At 42.1% G+C, this 17,926-nt stretch overlaps 2 protein-coding genes across 3 annotated transcripts in view; both read left to right on the forward strand.

The window, feature by feature from the left end:
* The window catches only part of LOC139218085 (protein eva-1 homolog A), a 66,489-nt gene extending 55,095 nt beyond the window's left edge, over positions 1 to 11,394 (forward strand). For both annotated transcript variants that reach the window (XM_070849620.1, XM_070849621.1), the window contains 3 exons: positions 7,372 to 7,506; positions 9,860 to 10,033; positions 10,992 to 11,394. In XM_070849620.1, coding sequence (XP_070705721.1) covers positions 7,372 to 7,506; positions 9,860 to 10,033; positions 10,992 to 11,371 — 689 coding nt within the window. In that variant the 3' untranslated portion in view covers positions 11,372 to 11,394. The remainder of the gene's footprint in view (positions 1 to 7,371; positions 7,507 to 9,859; positions 10,034 to 10,991) is intronic.
* A 2,455-nt stretch (positions 11,395 to 13,849) lies between these two features.
* efhc1 (EF-hand domain (C-terminal) containing 1) lies at positions 13,850 to 17,642 on the forward strand. Its single transcript, XM_070849792.1, has 10 exons — positions 13,850 to 13,915; positions 14,415 to 14,636; positions 14,714 to 15,001; positions 15,128 to 15,277; positions 15,667 to 15,859; positions 16,172 to 16,398; positions 16,482 to 16,622; positions 16,868 to 17,081; positions 17,221 to 17,373; positions 17,479 to 17,642. The coding sequence occupies exons 1-10, from the start codon at positions 13,850 to 13,852 to the stop codon at positions 17,505 to 17,507; spliced, it is 1,683 nt and encodes a 560-aa protein (XP_070705893.1). The 3' UTR covers positions 17,508 to 17,642.
* Positions 17,643 to 17,926: the final 284 nt, after the last annotated feature.

Consider the following 17,926-nt stretch of genomic DNA (forward strand, 5'->3'; position numbering starts at 1 on the left):
GAATAGATGACCAACCAATGACTTGCCAAACAATAGCCATTTGTTTTATTGATACTAAATAATAAATGTTAAGAGGAACAAAGTGTTTATGGGTCCAGAACGTGACCTACTGTAAGACGGCTACGTTTTTTGTCTTACTGATGCTAGTATCACTTCTCAAAACAATACTGTTGGTGGAATGGGTACATGGACATGTTTTTTTATGCCATATAGAGACCCACTGACACTGTATGTAGAGAGACAGTAATTACACATACCAGAGATTGGAATGAGCCTTTCTCCATCTTATAGTGGCTCTATCAGGGACTAACGAAAAGCCTGATCAAAGGCTTGTGATGGATTCAGAGAGACTGAGAGGTAAAGAATGTCGACAGTCAACCCTTGAAAGTGTCACACAAAGGTAAGTTAAATAGAGGCCCATTGGTGTATTCAGAGAGCTACGTTAAGCTAATCTGAGTTTATCTGTTATTCACTCCTCTGCTCCTTGCAGACTTAAATGTTGCCAAGTGTTGATCTTACGAACTGTCATGTATGACCAGTTGTTCCCCTTCTTCCAAAGATAGCACCATTGTTTAGATCAGCCGAGACATGTGTTGGAACATGTTAGCTGAATGTTGCTGCCTTTATTTTTGTCATGATTGTGTCTAGACAAGACCTGCTACTATCTGTCCTCAGTCTGTTCCATGTCAGCGCCAGCAAATGACAAATTCTGTCTTGACTGTTTTCACAAGTCATTTGACGACCTCAGCAGCTCTGTAGCCCAATCAAAACCCAGCATCCCATGACCTCATGACTCTGATATGAAGGAGTGAGTTTAGGCGGGCGGCGTAGTTTGATGATTCAGCGTTGGCCACATCCTTGTTGACCCAGTGGAACATCAGATAATGATGAGGCTGTGCTGACTTCGACACTGGACCCGCCTCTCCCACGTCCAGTCGATAAAGACGTGGAAATACAAACATTAGAGCTAACTGAGGGCAGCATTCAGTGCGGCACTGTAGTCTGGCAGGGTCAGAGGTCATGTTTAGCTATGGACAATGTCAAAATGTATATTTACTACTTTAGATGTAGAGCAGTGAATTTTACTGAATCTAAAATCAAGACTTATCATTCCTCTGATTGACTGCAGGCCAACAAAAATGCCATTCACTGATGATAAAGAAGTATATATATATAGTGTACTGTAGTGTATTATGATGCTCAGCACCTCCTCTTTGTGCATATTTCAAACCAGGATGGAGGCTGTGGATATTATTAGTGTTGAAGACATCAGTGGGATTGTAGTGTGTGTGTCTGTGTGGGGTCTGTGGGGGAGCTCCACAACTGAGTGATTCTCTCGCTGATTGTTATGACCCCACACTGTCAGCAGAGCATCTATTCCTGTCTCCACATCTTTGTTAATGACGCCAACTGTGTGTGTGTGTGCGTGCACATGTGCGGCGTATGAGGAGTGTTTAAATAGCCAAAACAGCTGGGATTTTGGAGTATAACTGACGGCTGTGGTGAAGTGAGAGTGATTATGTTCAGAGCCGATGCTGCGGCATCTCGGTGTGCGCACACATTTGCATTTGTGGATGTCTCACAGCAGAGGGATGTGTGTTATCCATTAAAGTAAATGGGGGGAAAAAAAAGTCTATGCTTTGCAGATGAATGTAGGGCAGAAGGCTCAGATTGGCAAGATTGGGGGTTGAACTGTTCCTTTCTCCATCCTGGAATGTACTCGAAACCCTCACTACCCCAACTCTGCATGCTTTTAGACTGTGTCACCATCCAGCTATGTCCTGCTTTGCATGAAGGTCATATATACCTGCGTTCTATTAAAGAATACTGCATGTTGAGCACAGAGACCTTGTCAGAAATTCCTGCTAGCTACGGATTTTCGTAGCCTACACGATTCACTCTGACTTGATAACTTGAGACCACTGATTTGATTAAGCATTCATCTGAGCCAAAAGACCAAGCCGAACTTTTCCTGGATCTCCAGGATTTGAAGCTCGGCTCTTATAATTTTTTGTGAAGGTTTTCCTGAGCTGTGCCTGCTTCTTATTCATGTAGTTACAAATAATAACTCTAGTGAACTTCCCAGCATGGCCAGTTTTCCAGCAGTGGCCTTAGATTAGCTCCAGAAGTGCTTTAGGGGTGGATTAAATGTCTTGGTAAAGTACACGCTGATGGCATTTTGCCAACTCATAGCCATTGTTTGTTTATGGATTTTAAATGACATCTTACTGATTTTACAATTTTAGCCTTTTCCCTTTGGATGTTCCCTTAAGAATATAAAGATTTATTAGACAGAAAAAAGTTAAAATATCATCCATATGTTCTGTTTTTTGTTGTTGTTCTCTAAGGTGGGAATTGAATTTAAACCTCATGGTATGCTTTGGGAAATTGTCAACAGTGGTGTAAATTAAATGTAGTTTATGGTTAATGGGCTAAAACTTTCAAAACCACTGGTATGCTTCTTTAAGGCTCTTTTAAGGTTACCACAGTCCCAGTGTATGTTGAAACTCTTTAGTAGACATACACACACTCTCAGCAAAACCTAATAAAGTAGTAGACTACGTTGCATTGCCCACTCTTACCATAAAAAATGTAGCAGAACCAGAAAAAGCCCTCAGCTCAGACCACCAGTCCCTTGATAGAGTTCACATTACCAGACCTTAAACCTGGTCTACTCTGTATACACGAGACAAGAATGAGTGTGTTAATCATGTCCTATGACACACATGCTCTCAGTCATTCAAGCACACATGCATTTAGATACGCACACAATCTTGCAGCCATTAATTTTCACAGCGTGAGGTCAGAGTAGTGCACCCATTTGGGCGAAGATAAACATGACGGTAATGCCTCCGCATGGCTCAGGTCAGGGAGGTTTGGGTTCCTTCCTTCCTTATACTCTGCCACACTCGACCAAACAATACACAGCTACGTCTTAATAATAATGAATAGGCACTCCATCTCTAACATGTAAGGCTGTCAAAAGTGCCCAAGCTTTCACACATAGACTCACACACACACACGAGAGCTCCGTCAGCTGCTGTCAGCTGGATGCTGTTAAGAGTGTTTCGCTGGGGGTTGGAGGAAAAAAAAAAGGAGAAGGGAGGGAGAGGAGGAATGCAATCTCAACACCTTGAGCTCCTGCCCTATTCACCTTGCATGTTGTCCTGCAGGAATGCCATTAGCTAAATGAAAAATGGTTGTGTGTGTGTGTGTGGGTAGGTGGATGGATGTGAGCGGGCAGATGTCTGCATGCCTGTCTGAGTGGGAAGCGACAGAAAGAACTAAAACAGAATAAAAAGCATTTTGTGAGTGCGTCTAAGTGTGTCTATAAACATTGATTTGAGTTTTTAGGCACTGCCTTTTTTTGTGTCTGTTTTCAAGTGAATGCTGGGACTTAGACTGCTCTTTAATGTTGTAGATTAAGTAGGCACTGGCTGTGTGCTGATTGAAACCAGACGCTTTTGCTCCGACTTCTTACACACATGCTCACATATATCAGCACATTGTTTCAATGCACCCTTTTTCCAAACTGCTATAAATCCCTTTAAGGGAAAATGAATACCTTAAGTGTTATGCATTTTGTCATCTTAGCGCTCAAGTCATCCACTACATAACTAATTGTAAGATTTGGGCTATTTTTCAAATGGTGCATATCTGATTTGGAGCAGAACTCTCCATATCTTCATGTAGCTGCAGATGAATGCCCACTCCTTTCTAAAGCGTGTGTTGTAGACTATTTTATGGTTTTTTACAGTTGTAAGAAAATTCAGAATATCTTCTCAACCAGGCACATCATTCTTTTGCTTAACCCGGGATGGAGGATAATTTAGATGAGGGTCACCACATTAAGACAGCTTGGAGTGCATCGCAGAAAAGTGCTAGTGTAGATTAAGCTGTCTTTTTTTGTTTTGATTTTTAGGGCCAAAATCTCAGAGAGCTAAAGCAGACCAAGCGTGTAAGAATGCCCAGAAACAATCTCCAAAATGTTTAGTCCCCAGCAGCCATTATTCATAAAGGAGTGTTCAAATTATTGGCCCAGGTCTGATCTCATCTCAGATTTAGCGCGGTTTAATATTTCATTATATCCCCTCTGGCTTACGGGGCTTTGTCCCAACTGTGTTCTGCATTGGTCAGCACATGGCCCACAAACAGACACATGCAGATGTGCACGCACACACACTCTGGCCTGCAGAGCCCAGTGAAAACAAAGCCTGGCTTTTCCAGTGTAAACACGGGCCATTGTTATGGGCACTCTTTCCCGCCTCGTATCTTCGCTCCCTGTTGCGATCCAGGGCTCTGAGAGGTACAGCGCTGGCACAGGGCCCATTTAGTTATATTAAGAATTGCTAGCACTCATTTGCCATGCATTTATATGACCATGCCATTATAATGCAGGCTGTAGAGTGTGATTTATGTCTTTGGTTTCTCTCCCTTGCACTCCTCTTACTCTCTTTTACTGGTTCAGTTTTTACTGCTTGGCTCCTTAAGTGTGGTTTGCGGCCGTTTGTCTCCAAAAGTTTTAGCTTTTTGACAATTATTTTTAGACAAGAAGCAGTCAATTTACTCTACTGTACTGGCTTTTGCTGGCTAAGTCAGGCCATAGAAAAACATGAGAAATGGCTGTTTGGAAGGATATATACTCTGATGTTAAACAAGCGTGTTGGACTGCGTGTCTATGCATATATGCCAAATAATCCATATGTGCTCTATGTATGAACATGCATCTGGTCTGGCTGTGAGTATGCATGCACTTTTGTTTGCACTGAATTATCTCAATTATATGTCCTTTAATTGTCTGAAAATGTGTGTGTGAGAGAGAGAGAGAGAGAGTGTGTGTGTGTGTGTGTGTGTGTGTGTGTGTGTGTGTCACATCATGGCGTCTCTCAGCTGTGACCCTGGGCCACATGTGCAGCCAATTAGGGCCAATCAGAAGGCTGTAATCAGGGCGTGGCGTGGGGATGGTGGCAGCGTGGCAGTGGGGGAGTTTTAAGACCCATGATTAGTGTGTCAGACTGATGAGGAAGGACAGGGGCAGCTGCCAGGCCGAATCCCGTTTCTTGATTTCTCTGCCTTTTTCACCTACACATGTGGAGAGCTATGTTTATTTAGTTTGTGCCAACCAGACCTGAATAAAATGGGGTTTCATATTCTTGGTTTTTTTAACCTATTTAAGCGACAGATTGGTGCGGTTTGCCACATGACATGATGTAATTACAGAAAGGTATTTAAATGTAAGAGTATATGTTTCTACGATTGGTGACTTACCTGACACCGTATGAGTTCTCTGGAAGCAGTAAGGCGAGCCCCTCTAAGCAGATTTAAAGAAAGACCAGAAATCATTTACTACCTCTATTAGTCTTTTCCTCCAGGCAAGTAGAAAAGCAAAGACTGAAACCAGATTCAGCGAGACTCTTTGAAGCCTATGAGTTTAAGTCAAGCAGCTTTGTTGATTAGATGCAGTAAGATAGCATCAACAACTTCTCCTCTCACATGTACATTGCTCCATATAGCTCTCTCTGTTCAGTTGACAGGAGATAATATGTATGGCAAAATAAATTAGAGTGCTGGTGCGTGACTTTGCTCTTTCTGGGAGACATTAATCAGTCACCGATCTCACAGGCTGTACTATGAAAATTTTAGTAAGTTATGAACTCACACAGTACTGAACATGAGCGTGCAGAGTCATGGTAGTTGCATTATATGGACGCAGCTCTAATTGATGCATGCAGCCGCATTTCTCAGTGTCATTTCTGTGTATCAATACTGATACAAAACGATCCTGCGCACTCCTCATCTAATTTTTGAATATTCCGCATCTGCCACAGAATTTTGTATTTCGTTGTTTGCAAATCACAGCACGAACCACAAGCGCTGAAGTCAACTTAGTATCAAAGAGCGGCACGGAGAAACAGATTCTGCAAGATGTAATAAGGCATGATAATCAGGCTGAATTTAAAATGTCTTGTATTGCGGCACGAATCTCACCCACGCCTGTCATCATTTCTTTCTGTGCAGCTATGTAGCTAGCAAACGATGTAGGAACAAAACCAACATCCATGTAGCCCCCATCTTAACATATATACAGCTCAAAGATGGCTGTTATGTGTAGGCCGCGTCATGTACCTTCCCCCACCAATAAATCCTGTCAATCTTCTGTCCACTATGGAATAATCTAATCTGAAGTACAGTAGTGTGCATGTCAGCAGTTAAATATTCCTTCTTAGTCTTTTCATCATTGCTTACAATTGGAAAAATCTTGTAATGTGTCCAGAGAATAAATAGCATCCAGAGGAAAGCTTTATGAGATCTGCTCTGCTCCTTCCTTCACTTTGATTGACTCTTGGTCCGCTGCCAAAATCCATCTGTAGAAATTTGATCTGTGTGTTTATTCTTCTGCCCTTAAACAAATGGTCCATTTTTACCCCAAATCACATGTTGCAATTTCACTATTAGTGCTACTGATGTCAGCAAAACCAGGCAGCCGATTATTTGTCACTGCCCATTTGTTTGTCTAGAGCAATGGAAAAGCAAGAGGCAGACAGACAGAAAGCTGGACAGTCAGTCATCTGTTGAGCTGTAAATCACCAGTGATCTGACAGGGCAGACAAACACAGTGACCGGAGCACGGCCCGGCCTCCAAAACCACATGTGAGCGGGCAGGAATGTATAGCCCACTGCATTGTGGGTTTGTGTCTGAGGGAAGTAGTTCAGACTCCCTGACTCACAGGACACTGTGAGGTTGGGGAATGTGATGGGGTAAGTGGGGGGGGGGGGTGACAGCATAACTTTCGGGAATCAGAGAGCAAGGTCAGAAGGAGTGTGTGAATCACAGCCATCATTCTCATTCATGCCTCATTCATACCGTCTTACTCTCCCGACGCGATAAACTCTGAGTTCAAATAATTCCACTCTCATTTTAGCTGAAATGAAACATTAATGTGAAATGAGATTAGGACAGCTCATAATCCTGGAAGATGTAGACTATGCAGCTGTGTGCACAAGAGTGAGGAGAATGTCCACTGAGAGAGGCAACTGTTTGCCTTATAAACCTAAAAGATGATAATATGTCAGCATTTCCATCTTGTTTCTCAAACACTTACTTCAGGTTCAATGTTTTAGAAATATAACACGATATTCAACTGGAATTTCAAAAATGGGGTTCAAAAACACTTCATAAGGCAGCCTATTTCCATTTATTTACTGTTATTTCTTTTTGAATGTTTGCAGACGAGCTCTATGTAATACAAATGCGTGCTATACATCTTATTTTCAAATCAGACATCATCTAATTATCTTCTGTGTAAATTTCTTTGGTTCCCTCTTCCCCAAACTCCCCTCCTTTGCTCCACCTATCCATCCTCTTTGAAGTCCCAAAGAAGTTGCTCCAGGAGCAGGGACCCAGACCGCCAGTGTACTCCCCCCCATCCAGCGCCCATGACCCCAACATCGTGGGAGACAGCCCTCCGGAGGGGAGCTCAGTGAAAAGCCCTGACACTGTTCCAGGTGAGCAAAACGACAAACATAAGCTTTTTCACTCTCAAACACACACTGTGACACAGCCTCCCATGGAGAGCAGTTAACACTAAACAGTCCCAAGGCCTCCCAAGCATCAAGAGAAATAGTTTTTTCAGGTCTCAAGTCAGGACACATATTTATGTATATTTTAAGTCACACGGGTTCAACTGTTTCCACATGTATCCTAGCACAGCCATTGGTTTGGAACATTTATGATCATTGGTCTTAAAAATATACGGCTTTCCAAGAGCGAACGATTGCACTTATATGTGACCACAGTCTAAATCAGACGGTTATATGGTCAAAGTCCCATAGAGTGAAAGAGGGAGAAGACGGAGCAAGAACAATGAAATGAAAGAGTGAAAAAAGGAGACGCCAGCAAGGAAGGAAACTTAAACAAAGCTTTATTCATGAGGGAAGGTGGCCTGTGTCCAGCACACTAAGTACTCTGCTCAGCTACCGGCACTGTACTAATTAGGAGGATAGACGAATGAATGAGGAGTTAAGAGAGGGAACGGACAGGAGATGCTTGCTGTAGTGCTGACAGTTCCTAACGCATGAATGGCTTCACTTCCTTGCACCGGCTTCAAACACTCCACTTAGAGCTCATCGAGAAAAACCTGTTTCCAACTCTGATGAACCGATAGGGGATGAAACACATGGAGAAGTATATAGTAAACAGAGTTCATTCATCTCATTTAAAAAATATATTTTTTTAACTGGACGAAAGGATATCCGTAAATTAACAGATTTGATCTTTTTGTTTGACCAAAAGTTGATTTTACTGAACAGCAGTAAAGGTATCTGTCTAGTCATCCAACTCTCAGTAAGGAAGCTAATAAAAGTATTTCCAAAATGTTGTCATCCAAAGTCTGGGTTCAAACTAACCCGTCTGTGCCTGTATACTCTTACTTCCTTAAATTCTTGATTTTTTTAAAATCTCTCAACTATCAAAATATCGAACACTACTTGGCAGGACAAATTCATTTAGTAGAAACTGACCCACCCCTTAGAACGGTTAAAGAGGTTAAAGTCATAAACTGCAAGAGTCTGACTTTTTATTGTCTCCATCTTTGGTTCTAACTGCTAGTTTCAGTGACGTCTCTGCACTGCAATTCCCAGAGATCATTTGGCCACTACTGTCTTTTTTCCCAGAATTTTCTTTCATTGAAGTCCAGTTTCTTTTTGGCCCTTTAGCCACGATGCCGGCTACACCCGGTCGCAACTACCCACTTCCTCTTATGTCTGTTCTTGACACACGTCCATTGCTGATTTCACTTGAATATATCATGTTAAAATGATTTAATCAAAAGAGCAACTACTGCATTTCTGTATGTATTTTGCATTTTTGAGCACTGCAAGTGCTTTCTGTTGGCACTTTGCCTATTTTTATGTGTGTTAGAAAGAGAGATTGTGGTCTATTGGTTGAATGTTAGCTGATGTGTCCACCACAGCAGTGGGTCCAGGTGGAAACATTTACCTCCTCAGTGAACAGTTCCAGTCTAAACTGCATTTATCAGATAAAGAGAGCCTGACACACCTTAGAGACTCTATAATTAGAGGTTATTGGTGTGTGTGACAGGTCAGCAAAGCATGCTTACCTACACTGAATGCTGAATGCTTCTGTTTATTTTGGCTGATTTGTGGAGGTAAAGTTACAGTAGTTACACTGTCCCACTGAAACGCTTCTTCAGGATAACTAGAGGCAACTGTGCTCAGAAAATCAGTATTAATCTAGGTAATCAAATCACCCTGTGCTCCTCTGTCCTGTCATCTCAACTCGTTTTGTGTACACAACACAAGCCAGCATGTAAACACTGCAAGAGGTCGCACTGTGATGAAAATCCAGAGGAGGAAGCAGTTGTTCCCATCTATAAATAGATTTGGGGGAAGCTTTTGAAACGTCGCCAAAGTGCAAACTTCTCCCATGTGGTTCTCTGTTTCTTAATGACCTGAGTCAGAATGAATATGACAGAAGCGGATGTTGTGGTATCTTCTGAATCAGTATTTGTGTGTGAACATGTGTGTCTTTTTTGCGTGATGCATTTTTTTTTTACGGCAGCGTATTTTGCTAAAATCAAAAACTGCTGAGAGGCTGCAGATGACTCAGTGATCTGAATGCTTTAGTCACAATACCTCAGAAACTATACACTCTTACTTTACTGTAAGTTACCCAGCCGGTGCCGTCACAATCTGACTGTGCATGTGGTAATGAAACACTCCTTGTGCGTCATTGCATGTGGGCCCAAAGGCATCTGTATCTAAATAACGAATTCAAATGCTAAACGATGTACCCACTTTCCTCTGAGAATATACAGTAATCTGCTGTCATCTTTTACAGATAGGAAGAAGATTAGGGAGACAACCCCCAACGAGGAGAAGTTTTCAGAAGCTGGGGGAAGAGGAGAAGAAAGCCCACTGCAGCCCCCGGGCATGAATCCCATCATCAACTCCACCTCTGGCGCCAACATGGCCCTCATCAGCAACGCACTGGCCGCTTACACTTACATATCAGGTAGAGCAACATTCATAAAGCCTTGTGTGTCGCATGAGTGGAGGACAGGCCTGGATCTTAACATACACGTTAAGACCACGCCAGCTCAAAGTTACTTCTCGGAGAGGGATATGAATGACATTGGGATTTGAGTGCAGGGTTTCATGTGTGGTACGTGTGTGTGGCATGCTATCTTTTGGGTAATATCCCTCATTTCCTCTTTCTTGGGACTGAAAGGTAGGTAAATGTGGGCCAGAGGAATGCAGATGTTAGGTGGAGATAACAACCACACACACACTACACTACACACACACACACACACTGTCAGTCACCTGCTCCGGCCAGCTGCTAAAACAGACGCTGCAATAGTTTGTGTGTCTGGATACTTCCTGTTTTATTACCTCCCTCTCTGTGACTCAAATAAACAGTTTATACATTGTGAAATGTATAAGTCATACACACTTCATATGTAATGTGTAATGGAAGCTTTATGTAAGTAACTTTTATGATATGCATTTGTAGAATGTATCTTATTGAGGAATATCACACCTATGTATGACCTTTAAGAAAAGCATGAACTGAATCTGTTGCATGGCTGGATAGTAGTGTGAGGGCATGGAGGGTGCTGCAGACACAAGCCGTAGCTGCAAACCAGCCCTTGTAGGATCACACCCAAGTCTTAGATGATTGGAATGAGTGTGACTTGTTTCATCAATCTCTGAAGATGATGGGAAGGAGACGTACAGCACAGTACGTAGCAGTGTTGAGACATTTTGGCCAAACCGAAGCTGGGGAAGTGAGTAATGTAAGCTGCAGCCGATGTTCTTTACAGTGAGTGAGCCATCAAGTGAAATGTTGTACAGCAGAGCAGGCTGAACAGAGAGACTAGTCCCAGAGACACAAGTAAATGTTTGACATGTTTTCTGTAAGAAATCAACTAAACCGTCTTTCTTGTTCTTTCCTCTCTTCCCCATAACAGACCACCCAGAGAGGGCCGCGCTCTTCTTCGTCTGCGGCGTGTGTTTGGGCCTCTTCCTCACACTCTTCGCCCTGGTGGTCCAGATCTCCTGTCGCACCGACTGCCAGCCTCGCCAGCGGCCCCCCGCCAAGAAGCGAGCGCGCCCCGCTGACTCGTCGTCCGATTCCAGCGACTCGGACTCGGACTGGGACACCACCTCAGATCTGTCGGCACGGCGGCACCGGCGATTCGAACGCACGCTCAACATGAACGTGTTCACGTCGGCGGAAGAGCTGGAAAGAGCGCAGCGGCTCGAGGAAAGGGAGCGAATCATCCGAGAGATCTGGATGAACGGGCAACCTGACATCCCCGGGACACGGAGCCTCAATCGGTATTACTGAGGACTGCTGAGGTGCTTTTTTTTTTATAGAAAAGCCTACGGGACTTGAACAAAAATTAGGACGCACTTGGGTAGGAAGGGGCAGGAGACACGGCCCTCATGAAGCTTTACAAGCAAGCGTGCAAAAGCAGCTGTGGACTGATGTGAGCGGTGGAGAGCATTGCAGACTTTGGAAGAAAGTCCTCCCTCTCTGCTGGTTTGCATATTCCTCTGGGTACCATAAGCTATACCCCACTCAGTAAGAGAATAAGCTTCCACTCTGCATGGTAAGCTCACCTCTTTCTGCCGGAAGCGAGGGGTGAAAGGCTACACTGCCTTGCCCGTGACCTCAGCAGGCCTTTTTGAAGTGGGGATTTATGGGATAGCTGCCTTAGACACACATAGGCCTTTAGAGACTACATGGTGACTGAAGGGCCGAGGCCTCAGATGGGTCTGTTTCGTACAGAATCTGAGGCAGCTGCAGAAGACTGTGACACTTGGAGCTTTATGCTCAGTACCCTCCAGTATTCAAGTGTGGACTTAACAGAGGGGGCAGCATAAAGCAGGAAGAAGTGTACAGGACAGTGGGACAATGTAAGACAATCTCTACACAGTAAATAACCATGCTGCCTTTTGAACTTTCTAAAACCAAAAGATATTTTTGGGGAATTCATCTCAACCCTTATGAAATCTATTTTATAATATTTAATAGTTTATTGATGTTGTGTATTTTTGTTCTCAAGTATGGTTTATTATGAGATATTTTTATACTTGGCAAAGGTTGTCTGGCACCTCAGGGATGCAATCCTAGTGTTTCTGTGTTTGGTTGATGTATTTGCTTCCTAAGAAGGGGATCAGCCCATTTAAACAGCTATGTCAGCATTTAAAGAAAAGAATTAGAGATATCATATAAAAGAGCCTCAAAGAGGTTTAGTGATTTAACCTTATTTTTGATACAGTACGTTTAATTTCACAGCGCAGTGCCTTTTCTAGCTATTAAGTCACTGTTGTCGACTGTGTGTAACTCAGTAGCTGCTTAAATGATGTATTAATTGGATATCCCAAGTTCATCTTATCATATATGTCTGATCTTTTATCATTGCTGTTGCTTTGCTGAAGTGGAGCATGTGTAATATCTGAATGTCTCTGTCAAACGTTGCACTTGCTGTTTGCCCAGATGTAAATTTACGGAATTGGAGTATGCCAATTGTTGTACTAGTGAATTTGCTAAAAATTATTTTCTGGTCATCACTCGTAGAAAACTGTGCAAATTTTAGGTCTTGTCTCAATCGTGCCCTTATTTCAGAGATACCAGTGCTAAACCAGACGCTTGTGGTAACCGGCCGCCTGGAGAAGGAACCAGCACTGAAAAAAGGTTCACAGTGGACGTGCAAACTGCGTCTCTTAAATCATGTTGCCAGTTTAAAAAAATAAGCTATTGCCAATCCAGTCCTGTTTGCGCTGCCCTGGATTCAAGCATAGAAATAATTTTAGATAACATAAAAAGCTTGGTATTTTCCTGACTGAGAGTTTAATCGAGAGTACACAGGACATATTAGGGTCATCCACAGAAAGGCTGCCACTCTATATAGTTTCGATATAGACGGTTTTAAATGTGTTTAAATTTGAATGGGATTCAAGTGTGCCAATAGCTGGTAAAGTGAGACCAAAATATGACTCCTGTGCTTGGAATAAACTGTGTTCAAAAATAACTTGTTGACTGTTTTGTTTAATCTTGCACATTTTCTTCTATGTTTTGCATTTCAAATGTGCACAATGCGTGTATGATAGGTTAGTTATGCACAATACTTGCTCTGTGCTAAACTGCTTTTATGTCATGATGATATATCACTACAAATATGGAGAGTAAACAGGCTGCACAGTAAGATCATCATGGACTCACAAGACTGTGTGCTTATGGTGACCTGCAGGCAAAAAAAGTCCTGTCAGTGAGCTTTATTGGTGTTGTTCGCCCCCTGGTGGTAAAGGTCGAGCACTTCAGTTTATGTGAATTAAGAATTTCTGAGTAAAAGTCACCCAAATGTAATAAAGTTATACATAATTGTGGCAAATCATTTTCCAGTGTAACTCCTTGGATTGATTGTAGCATGTAGACCTCTGGTGACAGAACTTTACAGAATATAAACAGCTTGATATTATGGAGGATGTGCTATTTTACTCTATTTTGCTTGCTATTTTTTTTTTTTTTAAATGTTTGTCAATATTCTTATCAATCCGGACATGACTTTATTTCCTTGGGATTTCACTCTGCATTTCTTTTAGTTGTCGTTTTTTAGGCATATTTGCATTATTTTTTAACATTTTCTGGTAATTGTTGCCGTGGTACCGTTGCCATAGATACCATAAACTTACCACGGCGGAGCTACTGGGTAACTTTACACGCGCACAAAACCAGGTTTAATTAATAAATTACGACAACAATAACTATTTACCATCTTGAGGAGGCGAAGAGATCGAAAAACATCGTTCAGGAACAGCAATGTCTTGGAACTTGAGTAGCCACGGACTACCATTTTTACCTGGATACACTTTTCGGGATGTAACGGTGAGAATGTAGCTAGTTAGCTAAAGTCAAACATAAAACTAGCTAACCGAGGTTTAATTTATCGTTTTCTTCTCACTTACAGGAAAAAGGCAAATTGCTGTTTTCTTTCTGTGATGCAAATGTAATTCCTGCATTCCTTCAGTCCTCTTGTCGAATAACTGACAGTGCTATTTAAGCCTTACCCAGCATGCTAATTAAGTTAGCGCTAATTGCTGACTGTTGCCTCAGCAGAAGGACATTAATGGCCTGAATTAAAAATGTTTACTCCAGAGTTGTATTTTACTGCCTAATCATATAGAAGTGTTAATATTATTCTGTCCACCTGTGTGTCTCTCATAACAAACTGTGGTGCACACTATTGTGTTGGACAGTAGGCTCATAATTGATCATTGATTTGAGTGTGCACTTGCATCAGTGGTGGAAATTTACCTCATTCGGACTTTCTTGTTGTTGGGATTTACCAGAGCTAATTTGTTCTCAATGTTCCTTTTCTCTGCAGAAGTCAGCCTTCCATCGCTCCCAGACACTGGACTATAAGAATGGCTATGCTCTACCCCGTCGCCCCACTGTGGGCATTGGACAAGATCCTCTTTTATCAGAGGAGCTGATCCAGCAGGAGATCAACGAGTTGTCCAATGAGACACTAGACATGACTTATAGCTCCTTCAACCAGAGCCTAGCTGAAGACTTCATCCCAGCTCACGTGGCCCTTGACAAGAAGGTATGATAAAAACTTGAAGATTTTTTTTGTTGCTATCTAATTAACTGTCCGATTAATACAATGTTCTTGTCTCGTAGGTGTTGCGCTACTATGCATACTTTGAGGAAAATGTCCTTTTCTCCCCTGAAGAGGTCTACCGTGTGCGCCCCGTGGTCATTTACTACTACCTCGAGGATGACAGCATGTGCATCATTGAGCCCATGGTGGAGAATTCTGGGATACCGCAGGGGAAACGCATCAAACGCCAGCGTCTGCCCAAGAATGAACGTGGAGAGCATTACCAATGGAAAGACCTCAACCTTGGCATGGACCTAGAGGTGTACGGGGTCAAGTACCACATCACACACTGCGATCCTTTTACAAAGGTAAAACAGCTGCATGAATGCTCTCACTGCGTTATATATCTTTATTTCTCTGACACGAAAATATGGATGTATTGTTGTACATGTAGTCCATACTCTCCACCTTTGTCTGTCATTCATCATATGCAGGAATTCATGGAAAGTGAGGGCATTGTTCTGAACGATCCAGAGCCGATTCCTGTGGGTCCTTATGACAAATCTCGCAAAAACCTTCAGCCTACTCACACAACACCCTCTGAATTTGACCGCACGCACCAGTTTCTCGCAATGGATCGTAAGGTAAAGGACATTCCCTCTGTTCTAAACTAAGAGAACAAGGAGCAGAATAACATCTCATACTCATCTCATAGAGCAATGAAATAACTAACATCACTACCAAGGTGGAAATGATGTATCTGTTGTAACTAGGTCACCTCCTCATCCCCAGGATGGTCACTTTTGTTCTTGATTCATGTTTGTTCAACTTAAGATTGAGCCTATATTGACAGTCACAAGTGAAGCCAGTTTCATTCATTAACTGAAAAAAGGGACATGTAAATATGCTACGTCAACCTAAAAATACTACAAAATAACTGTTGCTATAGATGTTTCTAATAAGTGATCTTGTAATTTCTATCAATGTTCATGTGCCAATTCTAGTCTCAGGCTCTGAACCTTTTCTTGGTTAGGTGCTGCGTTTCTTTGCTCTGTGGAACAATGCTGACTGTCTGTACGGGGAGACCAGGCCCGTTACCATTCAGTATTTCCTGATGGACGACACAGTGGAGATCAAAGAGGTCCACGAACCCAATAACGGCAGAGACCCCTTTCCTCTCCTGATGCGCAGACAGAGGCTGGCCAAGAAAATCAAACCAGGGTTTGGTGAGATGCAACGCTGTGTCTGTGTCACTCTTATATTATATTATATTATATTACATCACAACACAATTCACATCATATTGCATTAGATACAAGATAGATAGATAGATAGATACAACATGATCATTAAAATATTATTTTCAAAGAATATAGATAAATGCAAAAATCAAGCAACATTCAAACGTAGCAGAATGGATTATGGAGACAACATAAAAAACAAAGGAACCACAAATAAGTAAAAATAACTGACAATAAACACTGTGGGATTTTCTTAATTAACTGCTACATAACAGTACTGTTTTGATCTATTTTCAGAGATCTTTCCCAGCTGTGTTTTGGAGGTTTCAGCGGACGAAGTGGATGAGTACTACTCCCCCAAAGACTTCCAGGTTGGTCAAACGATGACACTGCTGGGCCGTCAGTTCCAGCTGTATGACTGCGATGACTTTACTAAAGAGTATTACCAGAAGAAGTACCCTGACATGGAGATGAAACCCACAGAGGTACCAAAGAAGACTTACACGCCTCAGGAGAGAAAAATGGTGAGAAACTGCTTTATATTCATATTATATTGTATAATATTTATATTGTTATAGATAATAGTTGCTTTTGTCCATGTTTGCAGGACGTTCCTCCCTACAATGGTTTTGGTTCAGTAGAAGATTCCCTCCAGAATTGTTTATATTTAATTCCTGAGCCTCCCAAAAAAGATGTGATGAAGCTGCTTGAGAACGACCACAAAGTGTTGCGCTACACTGCCCGGCTGGTGAGTCAACATGATGGAGAATATGCTTCTTTGGCTAAACCTTCTGTATGACAATGAGTGGTTATATGTAGTGTTGCTTGTCATTCTGTATATAATCCAGTGAGCCAGGGTCTAGCCCTGGATTCAAAACATTTTAAAGGTTAACGTAACCCAGGAAACATCTTCCCTGACAAAATCAAAGCCATCAATGACAAAACAGATCATTTCTTTCTTTGCTTAAGCTGTATGTGTTACTGACATTCCAGGACTCCCAGAATCCAAACGATGAGGGCCGACGTTTCATACTGTCCTACTTCCTGTCCAATGACATGATTAGTGTCTTTGAAAAGTCCACTCGCAACTCTGGCGTCATCGGTGGCAAGTTCCTGGAAAAGACACGTGTCCCCAAGCCGGGCTCTACAGTGGAGAGTCCTGAGTTCTACTCTCCTGCAGACTTGGCTATTGGAGCCACTGTGGAGGGTAACATTCTCTGTTACATTTGAATTGTTTAAGTTCAATTTCATTTTAAAGTAGGGGATCACTCCATTAGATGGTGAAATCTGAAAGCTCAGCTTACTACATCTTTCTCCTCTCCCTCTCATTCATCTGTTTTTTTTAGTTTTCAGCCACCGCTTTGTGTTGATCGATGCTGACCACTATGTGCTGAAGTACCTGCAGTCCAACTCGAGCCAGATCCCTTCCCATACACTGGATTCTTTGCAGCAGAAGCTGGGTGTGTGGACAGCAAATAACCAGCCAGCTCACCAAAATGGTAAAGATCATAGCAGCCATTTAGCAAAAACACACTTCTGGTCACTTTTTTAAAGTTTGGACTTTTAACATTTTACGCTGATTTGCCTTTTTCATTCTTTATCAGGTGATAACGTCGCTGAGCCATCTTCATAATGAGGCCGGATTAAAGTGTTCTCCAATAAATCAACCACAACAGTATGACTAAAAAGACTGCATAATGTTTCTTAACATGATATATAAACACTGGACTACAGAAAAAGTGATTTGCTCGACAGAATCTGACACCTTCTGGACATGTATAAAATACTCTTATGTCGATCATATGCCAACTGGTTTGACAATGCCTACCCTAAAATCTGATCAGCTACTTATAAAAATATGAAATTATGTTAAAGACAGTCAACAAAGCAAGTAAATCTTAATCTAGAAAAATATGTTTCCCAATAAAAAAAAAAAACAGAAAACCCAACAAGTTTAATTACACTTTTAGCATGCTGCTGTTAGCATTAAGCTAAAAGCGTAAGGGGCATTCCCTCAACACAATACTGTGTGTGGACATATTCTATGCATTT

Source organism: Pempheris klunzingeri, chromosome 18, assembly GCF_042242105.1.
Source record: "Pempheris klunzingeri isolate RE-2024b chromosome 18, fPemKlu1.hap1, whole genome shotgun sequence".
Lineage (NCBI taxonomy): Eukaryota > Metazoa > Chordata > Actinopteri > Acropomatiformes > Pempheridae > Pempheris > Pempheris klunzingeri.